The sequence below is a fragment of the Ambystoma mexicanum genome, chromosome 6p (genome assembly GCF_040938575.1).
Source record: "Ambystoma mexicanum isolate Mex_15411 chromosome 6p, UKY_AmexF1_1, whole genome shotgun sequence".
NCBI classification, from domain to species: Eukaryota; Metazoa; Chordata; class Amphibia; order Caudata; family Ambystomatidae; genus Ambystoma; species Ambystoma mexicanum.
Window position 1 is genome coordinate 1,252,326,269 of NC_090935.1, and position 22,070 is coordinate 1,252,348,338.

The 22,070-nt window shown below is 48.3% G+C and overlaps 1 protein-coding gene across 5 annotated transcripts in view; it reads right to left on the minus strand.

Moving 5' to 3' along the window:
* VPS13A (vacuolar protein sorting 13 homolog A) overlaps window positions 1-22,070 on the minus strand; it is a 2,994,934-nt gene that overhangs the window by 644,116 nt on the left and 2,328,748 nt on the right. For all 5 annotated transcript variants that reach the window (XR_011280366.1, XR_011280367.1, XM_069625905.1 and 2 more), the window contains one exon: window positions 6,987-7,056. Coding sequence is in view for 3 of the 5 variants with exons in the window: in XM_069625905.1 (XP_069482006.1) it covers window positions 6,987-7,056 (70 nt within the window). In the remaining 2 variants the exon portion in view is untranslated. The remainder of the gene's footprint in view (window positions 1-6,986; window positions 7,057-22,070) is intronic.

Consider the following 22,070-nt stretch of genomic DNA (forward strand, 5'->3'; position numbering starts at 1 on the left):
ATTATGTATCAATGTTTGGATTATTCTTATGTACCTATTGACTTTATGTATGTAAACTGTATGTATTATGTAATGATGTATTGATTATTCTTATTGTTTGCACTCTTTAACTTTATCCACTGCGCATATATTTGCCTTTCCTTTTTACAACTGTGTAACCCTAAGCTTAAAGTATTCATGCATCGTCTGCGCCCCGATACCCCTGGGTCTGGCGCACATTACAAATAAATAAACAAACAAAACCAGTGTTTAAACTCCTTGCGGAAGGACGCAGCACCCATTTATCAGTGCTGATGGTCTTCCACTTGTCACGGCCGGTTCAGGTCTGCTTGAGCGTCTGCATCTTGGCCTGCGGGAGATGACGCTGGCCTCCACTGCCGTAGACCTGCAAGCAGCCTTTGAAAGCTTCCTGGGCCTTGGAATGGGAGGGTTCACGATAGGGGACGTTATACCCTTTGTAGGATGTCCTGGACTTTCCTCTTAAGGATCAAAGGGACGTCAACCTCCTCTGCTGCAATTTTCCCAGTGACCGTGCACTCTTCGTATTCGACCTAATCGCCTGGAGAGATTCATCGACAGTCATGCCAAATAGATTGTCTCCAAAAAAAGGCATGTCCACCACCTTCGACTGGATATCCGTCCTGAAGTGAGTTGCGTAAAACAGCCTTGTCGTCGGAGGGATACCCCATTGCCCATCTGGTGGAACCCCATATCCATGATGTCCAGAGCCACCTTGATGGCGTGATCCCACGCCCCCTCACCCTCCTCGAACAGGGCCAGGGCCTCGCCATTCTTGTCTTCCGGCACCATGTCTAAAAATGGGTCCAAGCTTATACCACAGCTCCCTGTTGTAGCGGGATAAGATGGCCAGGGCATTAGCGGCCTTGGCAGTAGAGGCAGTGGTGTAAATAACACTCTCCCATTCCATCAAGCTTCTTCCCCTCCTGGTCAGGGGGCACCATGGTCGAAGAAGATGGGTTCGATGAGTGCTTCCTGGTGGTGGCAGTCACCATAGCGTCTGGAGAAGGCTGAGACCTCAAGCACCTGGGGACAGAGTCTGGGACACTATATTTCTTCTCCGGCCTATGTCTCTTGGGAGGCGCGGTACTCTGCATCTTCATCAAAGCCAAACCTTCCTCTCAGACATCATCCAGCAGAGGAATTGACATGATGGTCTTCCCGCCTGGATTCCCAGCACTGGAAGAGATAACCCTCTGTCACCTCGGTTACTAAATTTAAGAGAGCGGAAGCCCTCAAGAACATAGTATGAAAGGAATCAACCTCATTTGGTGGCGAAGCCCTGGTGGGCTTGTCGGTACCCAGTGGATCCCGGTCTGCCGGGATATAGTCATCAGACTCATTGGTATGAGTCGCCATAGTGTCAGTATCCTTACCGGTGTTTGTGTGTGCGGGTTCCTCCACTACAAGGGTCAAAGGCTGATGTCTTGTACCAGACGGGTCGCTTGACTTTCGCTTTGGCCTGGAAGGGTTCCTGGTCAGAGGTCTTGTGGGACTCTGGGCCGGAACTGGCAGCGGAGCAGCAGGCAGCCATTGTTGCATTTCTGATACCAAAGTGTGCAGGATGTTCAAAGACAAGTCCCTGGGCGCCGGATGAGGCGTCAGAGGAACAGCCAGCAACGTCTCTGAGCTGAAGCGCCTCCTTGGGCTGGATGGCGATCCAGGTGCGCTCCCGCAGGAGACCCATCCATGGACATGGTACCACAGCCCTTTTTGGGGTCAGAGTAGTAGTCCTTGGGTAAGTTGTCATTGTCGGAGCTCGTGTAGAGGTACACAAGCACCTTCAGAGAATCTCTTGGCATTGTCGGGGACACCCATCCTTGCCTATGTGGAAGCTCCGCCGTGGGTGGCAGCCGCTCCTTGGCCTTACCTGACTCCTTCGGTAGTGAGGTGACGATGGGTACCAAGACTTTCACAGGGGTGTCAGTTGATGATGTTGGTAGCGCCGAAGCCGTAGAGGGAAGGTCACTCGTGGGATTCTTGTTGTCACGATCTTAGAGACCCCCGTCGTTACCAGTCTCGCTTTTGACAAAGTAGTGATGGTCGTCGATGGAGTAAATAGTGGGATCATCAGCAAAGCGGATGTTGGTGTTCTCGTGGACGGCATCATCGACGGGGTCGTGGTCGTCGACAAAGTGGATGTCTTGGACGACAAAGCAGTCATCAACAAAGTCATGGTCTTGGTCGCCAATGGTGTCATCGGCAGGGGCAAGAGGAGCCTGTTAGGGAGAATTCTCTGTTTAGGCTGAATTTCCTAACCTAGTGAGTCCCCCAGCAGCTTTGCTGGATTTCTGGAGTTTGTTTTTTCTCCTGCCAAGAGTGAGACTCTTTCACCCACTCTTGGACATGATGTGTGGTGTTCCTTTGAATGTTAATGTCTTTCATGGGCTATGGGGTCTTTTACTCCATAGGGTCTCATTTGTTTTTTCTATGTGTGTTACACAGCACCCTCCGTGCAGTAACACCAGGGTGTCATAGTGACCCCCCACCATAGACTCCATACCCTGGGACTGACTACTGTCTCCCAGGGCATGTAAAGTCACCATTGGCTTTACTAGTCCCAAATTACTAACAGAACCAGTACAAACCATCATATTGTGGACGTACTGGTAGGGGCAATTCGATTACCCCTGGGTCTGTTGTTGAGGGGGCACTGTCCCGTCCCCCCTCGTTGAGTTTTGGCTGGTGGCAGTGGATACTACTTTTTATATTCAACCGCAAATATATCTCTATGGGATTTTCCCATTGTTCGAGGCTAATACTTTTTTAACATAGCCTCGAACATACCGGCGGTTTATTCATTTAATATTAATTCACCGGTTGGTATTTTCTGCCAGAACTCGGTTTTAAAATGGCATTTGTGTTCGCCTCTGTAACTCCAAACCAAAGGTCGAGTCCTTTGTTCCACTTTTGGCAGGCTTCTACACAGAAGTGGTGCCACTCTGTCTGGGTACCACAGAGGGTGCAGGAGGGGGTTTAGGCACCTTGGACTAAGCTGCCTTGCCAACCCAAGTCGCACTCGTGCGTGATTGGCCCAAGTGGTGAGCCACCCCGCTCACCACTTAGCATGTTTGATTGACAGCTAGGCTGAATGAATGCGGGTTTTCTGCATAAAAGCAGGGCTTTGGGGACTGGAACTTCAGAAGTCAGCACAGGACCTGAAAATCCGACGAGGGAGAAGCTGAGCCGACCTGCTACGACGACACCACCGGTGGAGCCCTGCTGAACCGACTCACCACTTCCCAACGACAGAGGAGATCTCCCTGCTGGAGAGTCTTCTTCCCATGACTGGTGGGCACAACCAGTTTACCTTCTTTGCTCGCATCCCAGGACGTCTCGTCGTCGAATTGCCCGTGCCAAGCACCCCGGCAACCGGATAGCCACTTACCACTGGACCGCGAATAAAAGGACCGTTCCTTTTAATTGAGAACTCTGCGGTTGTTTTCATCCCTGGCAGTGCAACGGACTCCCGTTTTCCTCCTCGAAGAGTTCCTCGTTTCCCCCAGACGAAGCACCGTCTTGCACCCGCTGCCAGGAACAACTGCCCCCGCTGGTGCGTTCTCACCATTTTAAGGTACCGTGTCCGCCAGGCCTCCCTTTCTAAAGATTGCTACAAGGTAACAATAACCCCTTAACCTTCTGGACTGGGCTGGCCGCCTTGACCATCTAACTGGTCCCTTTCTTTTGGTCCAACTCTTTCTGAACCTTTTGCGAGACTTTTGGGCACTTTCAACCGTGACACCTTGGACAAATTTTGTCCGGAGCCTCTGAAAGTGGGTCCGGCCTTTTTGACTTTGACTTTATGGTTTTAACCTGCCGTCTTCTCCTACTGTGTTCTTCCGAAAGTGTTGGGATCTGTTTCTATCTTTGCTCTGCCTTTCTCTCCCTCTTAAACCGACTGATTAGAGCGCCATCTTCGTTAAGCGCTCACCACAGTCTGAAAATAAGCGTTGCTTTACTTAAGTCTTGTCTAATAATCGTTGAAGGGAGTGTATATCTTTTAGTGACCGTGTTTTTGATCTGCTTGATATTTGTGCCAGTGTGTTTAACTAGATGTGTTTTTAAATAAATAATTCTATCTCTTTTACACCAAACTCTGGTCAACGTTTGCTTGTTCTACTGTGTTCTTTTGACCTATACTGAATACTCTGTATACTGCCTAACACTTCTTGAGAGAAGTACTGCTCAGCCACAGCTACCAGGTAAATCTGGGTGGTACAGACTGCTACCAATTGGGTTTACTGCAAACCACCTGTAGTCTTAAATCTTTTGCAGTGGTCCCAGAGGGAACTGCACAGGTTTCTGCCTAACAGAGCCACCCGACGACTTCTCAATTACAGCTTGTCAGAGAACGGCAACCAAAGCTTTGATGGGGTCGATGACTTCCTCTTGGGAAGAGCACCCCTAACTGGCAGGCTCATCATGGATGTAGATGGCGATGGTGAACGTGTCCTTCCTGAATTGTGAACCCAGCAGGATCAGCAGTTCCTGGATGAGGAATAACCATTCCCGGAGGCCGCATCAGAGGCCTTCCCTAACTTGACCCACGCCGCTAACCTGCTGTAACCGTCCTTTTTCATCTTCTTCAAGAACCATGTCATATCCCACAACCCTCCTCATCATGGTCCAGATGCAGGCAACACAAGCACTTTTGGTGTTGACCTCGACACAGACATTTCTTAGTCCACATTTCATGCATATCTTGAAGAGACTCCTCTTCTCCTCAAGGCGCAAAGTAGGCTCAAGCCTGGCCTTTTAAAAACTTTGAAGAGAAGATCCACGATGAAAGATGATCTTCGCCAACAATGGTTCCCTGTTGCCGGTAGTCAATCGGCAGTCGAACGATGGCAAAGAGTTGGTCACAAAAACACTAAACTTTATCGAAAATACATGAAATATGAGGCCAGGACATAGATTACTTTCTTCAGCCACTGGTATTAAAAAAAAAACACACATAAGAGACGCAACCCATTTTTTACAGCACTTAATGAAGGTCTGTAGAAATTGTACACACATTAGGTTTACTATTGATGTTAAATCCCTTTATACTCTGATTCCTCACAATCTCGGCATCAAGGTGGTAGAATGGTTTGTACTTCAGGAAGGCCACATTGGGGCTGCCAAGAAATGTATCTTGATATTGTTGATCTTTATTTATGAGAACTCATATTTTCAATATGGTCAACAATGTTTTCAACAAGTTTCGGGTACGTCCATGGGAGACGGTCATGGCCCCCATCTATGCCAACTGATTCATGCAGAAGTTTGACTATGATAACATCCTTAAACCAGGGACGTCATTTCACCAAAATTCCAGGGGTAGGGGAAATGAAATCACGCAACCCTTGACCTCTGATGACATCACAGGAAGTGATGTCATTCACAAGAAGTGATGTCATTTGACACCACCCCAAAATGCCATCACTGGAAGTGAAGGAACACAACCTTTCACCCCTTGACAAAACAGGAAGTGGCATCACATAGCATTGTTCCTAACGATATCACTGTAATGTGATATACATTTCATATAAGAATTAATCACCATATGTATCATTATTATCAGTATGTATAGGCTCATATTACCAAATTACTGCGAACTCAAGCAGACATCTAAGGCCAAATAATAATGATGTGTTATTATATAGCACTTAGGGTTAAGTGCTTTACATAGCACAAATATACATACAATATCACCCAACGTGTGTTGGTACTTATTTATAGACCTCAGAAGGTTGAAATGCTGAGTTAGCCTGGCCGGGATTCGAACCTGGAGATCACACATACATTGCAGCAGCGAGCACTCAACATACTGAGCCATCTCACAAGCTATAGCTATCTTACTAGCTATAGTAAAATGAGTAATTACATTTCTGAACGTTCTCAAAGTCATAAAGCAAATTACACTCTAAAGTGGATACCAATAAACTGGTAACTGAGATTTAACTGCAGGCCAGATCATCCGTAGGTCTGGTGCAAAGTTGGCCACATGTCAAGCCTCTGTGGATCTACTTTTCAGGCTTCAGAGGTTAGCAAAATACATACCATTGGGAGGGTTCATAACTGTGTATTAAAGAATTCAGAGGAGTGTAGGGAAAGCAGCGTACTCACAAGGCATCCTGTACTCTGGGCACTCGTTACACATGGATGACTTACGTCACCAACATTTACAGGAAGAAGAAAGATAGGAACAGCTTTTCACACCGGTTGAGCTTCTGTCCCCGCGCCCCCCAGGCCTCTTGAAGAACCTGCCTTATTGTACTGTTAAGGGTGAAGTGTATTGTTGGTGATGGCAATGAATGTAACACATAGATTAATGGGGTGTGTTAGAAATGTCTTGAAAGAGGTTATTCTAACTTTGAGATTAATGCATCCAGGGAACGGCTGGACCTGGTTACACATGAACAAATGATTCCCTACACAAATGTCTAATTCCATTTTTGGAATTTCATCTCTCTATGAAGAGGCAATTAAGCTGTAACCGCAAAGAATGATATTTATGGTGTTATCGATTGATTCACATTACAACAAGGAGGTCACCCTGAATCAGAACCTTGGGTCGAAATGCACTGGCATGATCTTATGAGAATGGACTCTGTGTTCCTCAAAGAATAAATAGAATTCTTTTCAATTTTTAAATATGTTACTGTTCGTTGTTGGTTTTCAAATTTTGAATGTGTTGACCCTATTAGATCGATATTTAGTTATTAGCTCTTCATAAGCTTAACTGGTTGAGCCTTCAGGGGAAGTTGCCCCCAAAACACCCGCTTCTGCCCCGTTGAGCACAATGGAACAACCAACTTTCCAATGCGATCATGGTCATTCAAAAAGGATACATTATGTTTGCTAAAGTATGATAAATATCAAGCTGTGTCAGTGAACAACTACACAGTAGTTAGTTCATTCAGTAAAACAGTGCCTAAGTGAGGGTGGACAAACCGAATTACCCGAAAAGTAAAAAACAAACTTACTTTATACGTGTTATTTCAGAATGTCCTGCAGACCTCATGACAATACTGACATCTGTAAATGGCTTTGGTGCTGAAAAGATAAAAATACATTAACACATCAATTGATGTGATTAGGGCTTGGCATTTCCCTTCTCTATCATGAAAGGACTTTTTAGATTACAAAGTTATATTTGCTATAAAACACATTTGTAAGGACCTGTTCTGGATATGTTCATTATTTGCTGTAAAATAAAGTATCTAAAAGGCAATTTAATTTATTACGAGATACTTCATATGCCTACACCTTTTATACATGAAATCTAGCAAAGCACCAGTGATATGGTCCACACAAAGTACAACTCCCTGGACCACACTCCACAAACTAAGTAAAGATGTGCAGCATGTTTTAACATAAGTTGGAATGAACGTAAATGGTACTTGTATTTCAATGTCTCTTTTACTGCCAAAACATCACCACTGGAAAGATATTCTAAGAAGCACAGGTGCTAATAAATGCAATAAACAGTTTATCTGCTTCTGTAATATGGAATATAGAAAACGGGTTCTTTCTCAATCCATATTACCTAAAGATTTTGCAAGAGAGTGAAATGATTTTGTCCAACTTTCTGCCAGCCTTCAAAGTATTACTTAAGACATCAGGTACCAAGCAGGATGCCAGGATCACTGGGTTTTGTCGTTCTTTTCTTTTTAGGGATTATGTATGTAATGGGAAATGTAAAGGTAACTGGGAACTTCCCACACAAAAAATGTAATAATACCAGTCAGGATGGTCTTCTCCATTTGAAGGTCTCTCCAGCCAAGGTAGGTAGCTAAGCCACCCCCCATACTCTGGCATCAACTCCCACTTCACTGGGCCCGCAGGGTCATGCTGTTCCCAAACCAACTTATTCAGACAGTTTAGGGCGTGGGCTTTCCCATATACCTGGACAAACATTGCTAGTTTTTGTGAGTGGGTGGGTTGTAGGTTGAAGCTGGTACAGAGTGCTAGAGGAAGGTCCTGTTGGGCAGGGTGACTTGATCCTAGATTTCTTCCCTGCCCCAACTGACCATAGCCCCTTCTACCATCTGGGCTGGTGTAGGGCCAACCAAGAACTCTAGAATCTGCCAATTTTGGACAACTAAGACTTGGGTCCCCACTACATGAAAGCATAATTCACCAAACACCAGACCATCTCCAGGTTACCCTCTGCGGAATCGGCAGCTGGGGACACACCAGACTGCTCCCCATGTCAGGAACCCCAACATATCTACACTCTCTAAGGAGATGACTAGCTGGACACGCATGGCCCATGCAGTTTCACGAGCAAAGGAACCTGGAGAGGGTCTGGTGTTGGTGAATGATGCTGTCAAGTAGCGAGAACTGCTGGAGTGTAACCAGGAGATCCTTTGTTATTGCAACCTCCATCCTCTCTACTCCTTTCATTGCCACCCCTCCTTCTCAACTCCTAATGTTACCACCTCCTTCCTCTTCACACCGTTACCACCTCCTTTGTTACAACCACATTACTTCTTACCCCTTCAGCTTCCACTACTTACTCCTGCTCTGCACTGCCACCAGGTCTTCAGTCTCTGCCACTTCCTCCAGCAGACTCTCATAAGTTTGCAGACTGATCCACAGAGTAGATGGAACCACTTGCCAAAGTTTGCAAAAATGTCTGAGACCCGCAAACACCCTGGGAAGCAGTGAAATAGGCCACCATTAACTGGCCTCAAACTCTATGTACCTGGACAGCAACAGGGTGCAGGCCTGTTCATTTCACACAGAGCTCTCCCAGATGCACATGTCACAGACATTAAATCAAAAGTGGCTGCCAGCCCTGATCTCGGTTTAGGCCGGTCTCCTCAGAGTCAATAGGACTCAAGTGAAGCTGAAATTACAAACCAATCAATCACAGGCTCTTCCCACTCCCACCACACAGGTGGAGACCTTTACCCAAAGTCCAACCCATAGGTGGGATGGCACTCCACGCTATAGAACGGCTACCATGCAGTCAGCCAGTGTGGGATATTGGAGCAGGAGCTTAAAGACTGGAGGCAGCTGGAGAGAGCTGCGGCAGGAGAGACAGAGGAGGTTGGTGGGACAGAGGAGTGTTGTAAAGCTAGGAAGATGAAATGGTGGTTACAGAAAAAGAAGTTTATATGAACTGGAAGAGGGTTTTGTACCGGTCCTTATGATTGAGTAAATGCACTTGCTATCAGTATTGCCATTTTTTAATACGGAATGGAGAATACAGTTTTTGGACTCGTGGCCCACGTTAGAGAGTGTAAGGGTTTTGGGGTTCTTGACGTGGGAAGAAGTCCAGGGTGTCCCCAGGGGCGGCTTTCAGAAAAGGGACACTGGAGAGGGCCTTGTGTTTGGTGAATGATGCTGTCATGTAAAAGGTACTTCCAGAGGGTGACCAGGAGACCCTACCCAAACTGCCCTCAGTCCCATCATTCACTGGTTTGGTGAAGTACCCATCGCCCTTGAGCCACTGCTATTGTGGACCTTAGAATCGGACAAAAAAAAAGATGTTGTCACAGTTCTATAGCCCAAAGACTGTGCTCAGAGTAGAGATGATGTGGGAGACCAATATCCCTATTAGAAAGATCAGCGAGCGAGAACCCGGACATTTTATAGCTTAATCTCTCTAGGTGCCTGCCTTTTCTTTTGATTGTTCTGAGATCAGAACTACTTTTCCTGCTATAAACACGTAGGTCCAATACTCCATTCCACTCCTGATGCAAAAGAAGCATTACAAACTCTAGATGGGGTCAATCCTTGGGGACAGAGGGGCAACCTCAGATTCGAGAGATCTGTAAATCAAGTACACTGAATACCCTGAGACCTTACATTGTAACCCTTTAGGATAGATTGCTATAACATAGAAGAACAAACGACTTACCCCTTTCTACTGGATGTTCCACCCACGGATTCCTCATCTTACATATTTATCCTCCTGCTTTGCGTTGAGCTCTCAGAAACTTTCTATGCAGGGGGCATCATGCACAGTGGCATCAAATGCTATCGAGTCATTATCTTTGTGACCGAATGTGATGTTGGAGCTAAAAATAGCGTGCTTGGCGACCCGTGACCTCAGTTGTCATTTTTTCCCACTGCACAACCACGGTAGGAATTATATACTCCTAAACGACATGCCCCTGAGAGATGCTATAGCCAAAGTGATCCAGAACTAATTTCAGGAAAACCTGGCAGAGGACACATCCCCAGCTAACATCTGGGACACCATGAAGGACGTAGTTAGGGGAGAACTGAAAATACAAACGAGGCTACTACGCCAAGAACAACAAGGCCAATAGACTTGTGGTGGATAAACTGGCTAAGGCGAAGAGAAGAAACACCATAATAAGCCTGTGTGATCCACATGGCAGAGTCCACTATGCCGAACACACCAAGCTACAACTGGCAGCAGCCCACATCTCCGAAACGATGTCGGAATCCCCCATAAAAGAAAGCAGAACAAATAAGTTACCTCCAGGGTGCCACCCTTCCACAACTCTAAGAATCCGACAGGGTGGGATTGGATGCCCCGATTACAGGTTAGGAGGTGGAGGCGGCCATTAAGTCTCTAAAGCCTAGAGCCCCAGGTCCGGATGGGTTCACGACAGTGTTTTTCAAAGTGTTCCGCCCTCAACTGATCACCCCGCTAACAGCCCTATTTAACTCTTTTGGCACATCAGGTGCCATTACTTCATCTATGCAGGAGTCTGTAACCATTCTCCTGCTTAAACCCGGTAAAGACCCCAGGGAAAATAGCTCATAGAGACCCATCTCTTTATTAAATATCAACGGCAACATTTATTCGAAGGTGTTGGCAAATCGGCTGGCAGCTATTCTTCCTAAACTGATCGATGTAGATCAAATGGGGTTTATAATAAATAGGTCAACCGCGGATAATATTTGGAGAGCCCTCGACTTAGTAGACATAGCGACCCAAGATTCACACAAATTGGCCCTGTTAGCTTTGGATGCGTCCAAAGCCTTCAATAAAGTAGATTGGTTCTTCCTACAGCTCACCTTAGACGCCTTTCACTTTGGCCCAAGCTTCCGAAGCATGGTGCTGGCCAACTACCAATCTCCGAAAACCTTGCTCCAGGTTAACCATCATCTATTCCCCTGACCTGTGGAACCAGACAGGGATGTCCTCTGTCCCCTCTTCTGTTTGCTCTGATAATGGAGCCATTCGCCCAGCGGATTCGAATGGACCCTAATATTAAAGGACTACCAATTGGCCCCTCCCAGCATAAGATCTTGCTCTACGCAGATGTGTTGCTGTCTATAACAGATATCCGTCCCTCTTTGACAAGCTCTCACCAAGAGCTTTGCAGATTTGCATAGGTTGCAGGGTTCGCTATTAACTTTGGGAACTCTGGAGCCCTAGGGGTGGGCCTGAGACCCGGGGAACTGGAGGCCCTCAAGCCCCTATGCCCTATTCAATGGAACGGAAAATCTATATCTTACCTGGGGGTCCAGATCCCAGCACATCCAAAAGACGTATATCCATTGAACGTCCCCCCTCTCTTTAAAGATTTGGAAAAGTACCTCGAACGATGGTCCTCACAAGACATCTCGCTCATCGGGCGAATTACAGCCTGTAAAATGAATCTCCTCCCAAGATTTCTTTATGTCTACGCCTCTCTGCCCAGCACAGTTCCATTGCCTCCCCTCCAGCGCATGCAGAGGAAAATGCTCCGGTTTATATGGAGAGGTAAGAAGGCAACAATATCCCAGAAAGTGATGATGGGCAACTCTCGCCTGGGAGGTTTGGGGGTCCCTCATCTACGTAAATACCAAGTGGCGTCACAATTGGCACACTTCCAGGCTTGGTGCATGACGGATACGCCCCCGGAATTGGTCGAACTGGAGCAGTCCGACTCCCGCTTCCCCTCCACTCGCTCCCACACGTTCCACCCCCACGGCTGAGGATCTGGGCAGGGATCCTGGCCTCCACCAAGACCACCCTTAGTATATAGGACTGGGCATTAAAATTCAAGGGAATCACACGTGGCCTAAGCCCAAACTCCCCGATCTTCCACAACCCAGCCTTCTCCCCTGGGTCTCACCCCTCGAATTTGAAAAATTGGGTCGCAGCAGGGCTAGAATCACTGGGGCAGCTCTTTGAAAATGGTCAACCCCGCACCTTTGAGAACTGTAAACCGTCTTTTCACTCAGCTGAAACAGAGAGATTCTCTTATGCACAGCTTCGGCACTGGTGTACTCATCGTCTAGTCCGACAGGAAGCCACACGAAATCCGAGCCCTCTTGAACTTACCTTGCAGGAGATGCCGGCGAGGGGTAGGATCTCCGGTCTCTACCAACTACTACAAGACTACCTCCTTTCCCCTAGGCCCCCATATATGGCACTGAGAGAAACAGACCTGAGGCACTCACTGGACGACCAAACCTGGGTGGACATATGGACTACAGCCCATTCATCCTCATTCTGCATCACTGACTGAGAATGTGCCTATAAACTGCTCCTTCGCTGGTACTACTCCCCAATACGCCTTCATCAATTTAATCAATCCCTTAGCCCCTAATGTTGGTGTAAATGCGGTCAGCCTGGGTCATACCTACATATGTGGTAGACCTGCCCCGCCATGCAAACCTTTTGGAACCAGTGCATATCCTCTATAAAAGATATCACCCAAGTGACAATCCCCAGTGAACCAGAAATTATCTTACTGGACGCACCAGCGCCGGGCTCTTATCCAAGGACCGGAAGGACTGCCAATCTTTTTACACAAATGCTATTAGAGGGGAGGATCACAACTGACCGCACATGGAAAACCACTGAGGGCCCCTCGTTGAATCTGTGGTGGACCAAACTCTGGGACATCTTGGTGGCGTAAAAGGTCACGGCAGCCAAAGCAGGCCTCCTACACCGGTTTACAGACATTTGGGCTCTGCTTATAGAATATGACCAGACGTTTCTGGCACAGACTTATAAACTTCAGGCTGCCTGATTGACCCTACAAGATCGCGCCGAACTAGCAACGAATAACCCTGACCTGCATGCCAAGGGGATGCCTGAACTGGCAGAGTGGGGAGGAAGATGGGAGGGGAGTAAGGGGGGAGCCAATGAGTAACTATTCAGTCTTAAAATAGTTTTGTGTTATGACTAGATGTATGCTCTGTATTTATGTGCTATCTCCGCTGGTACAACCGTTTTAAAATAAAAATGTACAAAAAAGAATTTTGTATAGCGCGAAGGGCATGGCCTCAGGCGTGGAAATGCCTGGCCGAGGCCCTGCCCTCCGGCTCCTCACCTCAGTCCCCTTTGAACACATCGGACGCTTAGATACCTGGCTACACTTCTCCATAATGGCCCTTGGCGTACAAGTGGAGGAAGGAGAGTGGGACGTATGGAGGAAAGGGGACTATGGACTATGAGTACTCTAGTCACTATGGTGAGTAACTTTAATTGCTCACACTTCCCATCCTATTTCCTCCATACTTGTGGGTGATTCCACCGAACAAGAAACATAGGGTGGAGCTGTGATAACCTGCCTCATATCCAGGATGAAGCAAAAAGGTTCTTCAGAACCGCCTGACCAAACGCTGCATCTCGCCTGGAGCTGGTGTCCAGTGAGCAGTGCTTACAGAAGGCCGACGGAGTGTCCCAAGTAGCCACCTTCGGGATGACATCCCAAGACGCATGTCTCTGAAACGCAACGGCCGTGGCATTGGCTCTGACCGCATGAGCATGAATCCCCTCAGGAACAGGTTTACCTATGGCCGTATATGCCTCTGAAATGGCCTGAAGCATCCAACGGGCGATGGAAGCCTTAGAAGCTTGAGAGCCGGGGAGGAGCCCCCAAAAATCGCAAACAATGCCTCAGACTTCCTGAAGGATTTCGTCCGAGAGAGATAAAACTTGAGGACCCTCTTGAGGTTCAAGGAATGCAGGGCCCTCTGTGATGTCCTCACTCGTTTCTCTTGTGGACAGAAGTCCTCTGTTTGTGTTCATGGTTATTCGCGGACTGCGACCTGCGCATGTTAAGGGGAGGGGTTACCGCCCGAGGGGCAGTTTGAGCCTTGCTGTGCAAGAATAAAGACGTGTTGTACCCCAGCTCTGTGTCGGTCCTCTTTCTGTGCGTAGTGCGTTGAGTCCGACAGCAGAGCGTGAGGCGGTCCATGTTCGAGCACATTACACTGGCGACGAGGCGGACACAAAGTCCCGCCGTGCCTGCGCCCTCTGGTCCGCCGCTCGTGGTGTGCCACCTGACACCACTGGGAGCCTCGGAGTTTGGGTGCCTGGAGGCCTGCCAAGGTGGGTGGAGCGCGAAGGCTCCCCATCATCCGCCCTCCGGCGCCGCAACAAATCAGCGGGGAGCAGCTGTGACAGCTCCCCGCAAGAGCGTGTCATCCGGGCGGCAGAGAACGCCGACGGCAACGTCTGGGAGGCCCAGCCCACACACGCTTCAGACATCAGCGGGTAGAGCGGAGACTCCCCGTTTTGCATATCCCGGGCGGTAGAGGAGTACTGGCCTCCCGCCAACGGCAACACGTGCAGACGAGCACGCACAGACGAGCGGTGGAGGCGCGAACCTCCCGCTCCAACAAAATACGTCAAAGGGGTAAGAACATAGCCCCTCTCCTCTCCACCACAAGCTTGAACAAAGCACACCAGAGACTTGCAACCCATTTGCAGCGCCCCCTGCTGGCACCAAGGCACCACCGCGCTAGGCAAAGGGAACCACCTGTCATGATGCCTGCCTCTAAGGAGCCAGGCCGGGCCCAGCAACCCCAGAGGCAGACATCATTTTCCCCTGGGAAGTCCCAGCGGGCCCAAGTCGGGGCCCTTTGGACTCAGTCCTGGCGCCTTAGGCGCCAGGCTCATAGGGGCCCCCAGTCCTGGCGCCTTAGGCGCCAGGCTCATAAGAGAGGATATGTGTTTAAGTGCTTGGGTGCACACTTACCTGATGCAGACCATGCTGCTTCATCCAGGCCCTCTTGAGGCCTGAATGGGACTACTTTACCTGTGGGACTACTTCACCACCTGGGTGTGGTCGGGGAAGGATACATACCTGATTGGTGGAAGGATACATACCAGGAACTTCTTCCAAGGCTATTTAAACCACACCCGATCAGCCACACGTGCTTCGCGTTGTTCTGCACCTAGCAGCTGGACGCTCACCGTGTCTGCTCCTGCATCCTGACTTCAGCCACGCCTGCAGCACCCTGGAACACCTGCAAGGGGAGAAAGGGGAGAAAGGAGAGATTAGGTGAAGAAAAGCCCTTACCTGCTAAATCTGCATTCCGGAGTCACTTCACCCACGATCCTGAAAAGGAAGACATCTTTTTTAAAGCATTTCGTTTCGATCGCTGCAGCGCTGCATTTCACTCACCTTGGCAAGGCGCTTCCATCTTCAGCAGCGATCTTCCGGATTCAGCTACGTTCCGGTGCCTAGAGGAAAAAAGACAAGAACAAAGGTGAGAGGGAGAAAAGGAATAAGGAAAGCTCAGTTTCCTTTTAAGACTTACCTGTTGGATATTTCCCTCTGCATTTCGGGTCCTGCCGCTTCCTGGCATCTCCGGACCCCGGCCCCTATGGGGAAAAAGGACAAAGTCATTGTTGAGCGTTTGTAAAGACATTACCCGAGCGCTCATCCGGAACTTACCTGCCATTTACTGAAGCGGCACGCTTCACTTCGGGTCGGCGCCATTTCACCGGCATCCGAACCCCGGCCCCTAAGGGGAAAAGGACATGAGCATTAGCGCTTGCTGCAATAAGACAACGGACATAATTAAAGAGCTTGAACTGTTGAACAGAACTATTACAGCGCCTTACCTGAACAGTCAAGCTTACCTGAACTCCATCAACCCTCAATCCAGTGAAGTAACTGGGTTTCAACGCGCCCCTGCATCTGAAGCAGGACGGAGAGCTCACCATTCCAAACCCTAAGGTGAGGCTTCACGGGGAACCGTGGAAGAGGTTTCGTGGAGGGTTGGATGGGAGTGGGAGGCTTGAACATTATTTCCGCCAGTTGGTAATACTCCCTTTCCACGTACAGGAGGGTATTCTTGCGAGCCAGAGAAGCCAGAATAGAGGGGCCCTTCCAGTCCATCTTCAGAGCCGCGCCTCCGTGGGAATCAGGTGAGCGTTACAGAACGCGAAGCCTTACCACAATTTCCCACCCGGGCGCTATGGAGACTTCCGAGACAGATCAGCTGGCCCAGCTTTTAGGGGAAGTACGGGCAGAAGTGCACTCAGCCCGCCAGGAGACTAACGCTCTTAGAAGAGAATTAATCCTATCCAAGGAAAGAACTGATGATCTGGCCAAAAGGTTGTTGCAGGGCCAGGCAGGGCACACTCCTTTACCCGATTCCGGGGGTACTTCTACATCAATGGGTTCGACTAACCCGGCACAAATCAATCTACCTGGACACATGCCTTTGGCCCCGCCTGAACGTTTTGCGGGGGATCCCAAGAAATATGCCGTTTTTATGAACCAATGTCGTTTACACTTTTTATGCAGGCCCGGGGCCTTCCCCAACGACCAGACCAAAGTAGCCTTTGTACTACCTTACCTCAGTGGCTGTGCTGCCGATTGGTCTATTCCATTGGTAAATCAGGATGATCCCATTCTCCGGGATTTCCAGGGCTTCCAGGCCAGCATGGAAAGATTGTTCGCTCGACACTCGCAGGGACAGGCCCTTGACAACGAACTGTTATCCTTACGGCAAGGTAATCAGGATCTTTTGTCCTATATCGCCACCTTTAATAGACTGATTGTGGAAACCGGATGGCCTGAAAATAAAAGGATCACCTTGTTTCATCGAGGCCTGCGCGGAGAGCTTAAAGATGTTATAGCTCAGATAGTAGATCCACCCCAGGCCTGCACACTACATAGACTTAGTGGTTCAACTTGATCACAGACTTCAAAATAGAAAAGCAGATCGGCTCAAGTACGAAACCAGAGTACCCATCAAGAACCACGTTAACTCCAAGAGTACTGACATTTCCGAACCGATGCAAATAGGCAGTGTTAAAGGACCATTAACGCAGAAAGAACGAGAGAGAAGGCGACAAATGCAACTTTGTCTGTATTGTGGGACGTCCGGTCACTTTCTCCAAAGTTGTCCAGTAAAACCACCCAAGAAGGTGGTTGGAGCCACTGATAACGAGTTATTGACACCTGGTTCGGGAAACGACCTAGCCCGACAAGCGTAGGGGTCCGCTTGCCGAGCTTGAAAACAAACTCTTTGACCTCGCATTTTGTCATGCCAATGGTGCTAGTGAATCCAAAACAGCCTCAGCAGTTGCATGCCATAAAAGCATACATAGACAGTGGAGCTATTGGAAATTACATAGACCATGAATTGGCTTCCAGGATTAAGCTTCCTCTCCGTCCAAAAGTAACCCAAGATGTAATTACCACAGTTGATGGAACCGAAATAGCCTCAGGGCCTGTAACGCATTGTACTGTTGAAATCACACTGGTGGGTCAAGATGGACACCGGGAAGCAATCGTGTTTGATGTGATCAAGGCCCCACAATTTCAAGTACTTCTTGGAATCCCTTGGTTAGAAACACATAATCCAAGAATAGACTGGCGAGCAAAGAAGATAACTTTTCCTGATTGTGAACCAACCTGTTATCCAAGGAATCCAGTTATGGGTCTAGCCTCTGCAACTGCCACTCCTGTACAGCTACCATCCGAATACCAAGAATTCCAAGACGTTTTTCAGAAAGAGCAGGCTAACACTTTGCCTCCCCATCGATCTTACGATTGCCAAATCGACTTGGTACCCGATGCGCCACTACCTTGTAGCAGGATTTATGCTCTTACTGAACCTGAGAACCTGCATTTGCGTCAGTACTTGGATCAATACCTGGCCAATGGCTTCATTCGCCCGTCAAAGTCTCCATTCTCTTCCGCTTTGTTCTTCGTACCTAAGAAGGAAGGAGACCTCAGGACCTGTATTGACTACCGCGCCCTGAATCAGATAACGATTAAGAATCGGTACCCTTTGCTCCTGATACCTGAACTCATCGACCAAGTAAAAGATGCTCGTGTGTACACCAAGCTAGATCTCCGAGGAGCTTACCACCTGGTGCGTGTAAAAGAGGGCGACGAGTGGAAGACTGCATTCCGCACCAAATTTGGGCTCTTTGAGTATCAAGTAATGCCCTTCGGTTTGTGCAACGCACCTGCCGCCTTTCAGTACTTCATGAATGATGTTCTTCGGGAACGTATTGATGTTTGTGTCATCGTTTATATTGACGACATCCTGGTGTACTCTTCCTCAGAATCTGATCACAGAAAACATGTTAGGGCAGTTCTTGAGAAATTGCGCCAGCACAAGTTATTTGCCAAGCTTGAAAAATGCGTTTTTCATACCACAGAAGTGGAGTTTCTCGGATTCATCCTGACGCCTCAAGGAATCCGAATGGACTCGCGGAAGGTGGACGCCATTCTCAAATGGCCATCTCCTAGCTCAGTGAAGGGAGTGCAAAGCATGCTTGGCTTTGCCAATTTCTATCGAAGGTTCATCCCGGAATTTTCTCGAACAGTTCAACCCATCACAGCTCTCTTAAAGAAAAATAAACGCTTCGAATGGACTCATGAGGCCGAACAAGCCTTTCAGGACCTGAAAACCAAATTCACCTCTGCACCTGTATTGAAGCACCCGCACCCAGATCTCCCTTACATTGTGGAAACCGATACATCCAGTTCGGCCATGGGAGCTGTCCTGTCGCAAAGAGACCCAGAAACTAACCAATTACACCCTGTAGCCTTTTGGTCGAGAAAATTCTCTCCACCTGAAATCAATTACGCAATTACCGACAAAGAACTACTGGCTATTAAATCGGCTTTCAAGGCTTGGCGTCACTATCTTCTTGGGGCTAGACATACCATCACCGTAATTACGGACCACAGAAATTTGCAGTATCTAAAGACGGCCAAAGCTCAATCTTCACGACAACTCCGATGGGCTTTATTCTTTGCGGAATTTGATTTTGTAATTACCTATCCCCCTGGCTGCAAGAATGGTAAAGCAGACGCCTTATCCCGGATTGGCATGGAGGAACCCAATTCGAGTATAGAACCTGTGCCAATCATACCTGAACAAAGAATATTGGGCTTAACTTCATTGCAAACTATTGAGGACATCCAAACTCAAGTAAAACAACTTTTAGACTCTTCAGCCTTACAGGAATGGAGTCAAAAGGGTCCTCATTACACCGTTAAGGATGATTTACCCTATTTCCAGGAGCGGTTGTTTCTGCCAAGTAAAGAATTGCAGGAACTTGTCATCACCCGTCATCACGAATCATTAATGGAAGGACACCCTGGTATCGCGAAAACAGAAGAAAAGATCAAACACCACTTCTGGTGGCCTTCTTGGAGAAAAGACAAAGTCTTTTGTGTTGTCTTGCGGAATTTGCGCCCAAAATAAGAGTCAAAAGAAAAGGCCTGCCGGTTTACTTCAACCTTTGGACATTCCACCAGCACCTTGGCACACCTTGTCAATGGACTTTATAACTGACCTGCCTCCTTGTGGAGGTTACAACACTATTCTCGTCATAGTGGATCTGTTCTCCAAGATGGCCCATTTCATCCCTCTAAAAGGATTGCCGTCAGCTTCCACCTTGGCCAAGGAATTTTTGGAGAGTATAGTGCGCATACATGGTTTCCCCTCTATACTAGTCTCAGATCGTGGAAGTCAATTCATCTCCCATTTTTGGAAGAAATGTTGCCAACTGGCACAAATAGATGTGCGGTTATCCACCAGCCATCACCCCCAGACCGACGGACAAACCGAGAGAACCAATCAGACTCTCGAACAAGATCTTCGGTGTATGTTACACCAATCTGAGTTAAATTGGAAAGACATCCTTTGGATTGCAGAATATGCATACAATAAATTCAGTGCATTCTGGGACCGGACAGACTCCTTTTTATACTTTGTATGGTCACCATCCTCGGACTTCTGACCTTGATCCACCTCTGACCCTGGAAATGCCCGCGGTAAATCACCTACATTCCACTATCACCCGAGCCTTCAAAGATGCTACTACGCACTTACAACAAGCCAAGAAAAGGTATAAAGAAAACGCTGATGTGCACCGAAGTAAGACTCCTCCTTACCAAGTAGGAGATCAGGTATGGCTAGCAACTAAACATTTACCCCTCAGGGGCCCGCGAACTTTTAATCCCAGATTCATTGGACCTTACCCCATCAAGGCTATAGTCAACCCAGTGGCCTTTAAACTCGATTTACCATCTAACATGCGGATTCATCCTGTTTTTCACGCATCTCTTCTGAAACCAGTGCAACCTGGAACCAGACTGTCTAAGCCTCCGGATCCTGTCCAAATTGATGGAGAATCCGAATTCGAAGTGAAAGACATTTTAGATTCCAAGATAGTTAAGTCGAAACTTTTCTATCTTGTTGACTGGAAAGGATATGGACCTCAGGAAAGATCTTGGGAACCCAGTGACTTTATTCATGCACCACTACTGGTACAAAGATTCCATCGGAGATTCCCGCACAAACCAAAACCCCCGGAGGAAAAGACCTTGGGAGGGGCCTTGAGGGGGGGTACTGTCATGATGCCTGCCTCTAAGGAGCCAGGCCGGGCCCAGCAACCCCAGAGGCAGACATCCTTTTCCCCTGGGAAGTCCCAGCGGGCCCAAGTCGGGGCCCTTTGGACTCAGTCCTGGCGCCTTAGGCGCCAGGCTCATAAGAGAGGATATGTGTTTAAGTGCTTGGGTGCACACTTACCTGATGCAGACCATGCTGCTTCATCCAGGCCCTCTTGAGGCCTGAATGGGACTACTTTACCTGTGGGACTACTTCACCACCTGGGTGTGGTCGGGGAAGGATACATACCTGATTGGTGGAAGGATACATACCAGGAACGTCTTCCAAGGCTATTTAAACCACACCCGATCAGCCACACGTGCTTCGCGTTGTTCTGCACCTAGCAGCTGGACGCTCACCGTGTCTGCTCCTGCATCCTGACTTCAGCCACGCCTGCCAGCACCCTGGAACACCTGCAAGGGGAGAAAGGGGAGAAAGGAGAGATTAGGTTAAGAAAAGCCCTTACCTGCTAAATCTGCATTCCAGAGTCAATTCACCGACGATCCTGAAAAGGAAGACATCTTTTTTAAAGCATTTTGTTTCGATCGCTGCAGCGCTGCATTTCACTCACCTTGGCAAGGCGCTTCCATCTTCAGCAGCGATCTTCCGGATTCAGCTACGTTCCGGTGTCTAGAGGAAAAAAGACAAGAACAAGGTGAGAGGGAGAAAAGGAATAAGGAAATCTCAGTTTCCTTTTAAGACTTACCTGTTGGATATTTCCCTCTGCATTTCGGGTCCTGCCGCTTCCTGGCATCTCCGGACCCCGGCCCCTATGGGGAAAAAGGACAAAGTCATTGTTGAGCGTTTGTAAAGACATTACCTGAGCGCTCATCCGGAACTTACCTGCCATTTACTGAAGCGGCACGCTTCACTTTGGGTCGGCGCCATTTCTCCGGCATCCGAACCCCGGCCCCTAAGGGGAAAAGGACATGAGCATTAGAGCTTGCTGCAATAAGACAACGGACATAATTAAAGAGCTTGAACTGTTGAACAGAACTATTACAGCGCCTTACCTGAACAGTCAAGCTTACCTGAACTCCATCAACCCTCAATCCAGTGAAGTAACTGGGTTTCAACGCGCCCCTGCATCTGAAGCAGGACGGAGAGCTCACCATTCCAAACCCTAAGGTGAGGCTTCACGGGGAACCGTGGAAGAGGTTTCGTGGAGGGTTGGATGGGAGTGGGAGGCTTGAACATTATTTCCGCCAGTTGGTAATACTCCCTTTCCACGTACAGGAGGGTATTCTTGCGAGCCAGAGAAGCCAGAATAGAGGGGCCCTTCCAGTCCATCTTCAGAGCCGCGCCTCCGTGGGAATCAGGTGAGCGTTACACCACCATTCAGGTGAGCCAAAATAACACTTGTGAATAGATTCTCATGAGCAATTCAGAGGAAGACTCACTAACCATTCCAGTGACGCCAGTCAGCACCGGCCACAGGAAAATGACGGACAGCCTCTTAACCCAGCTGCCAGCGAATTTCGACCTCA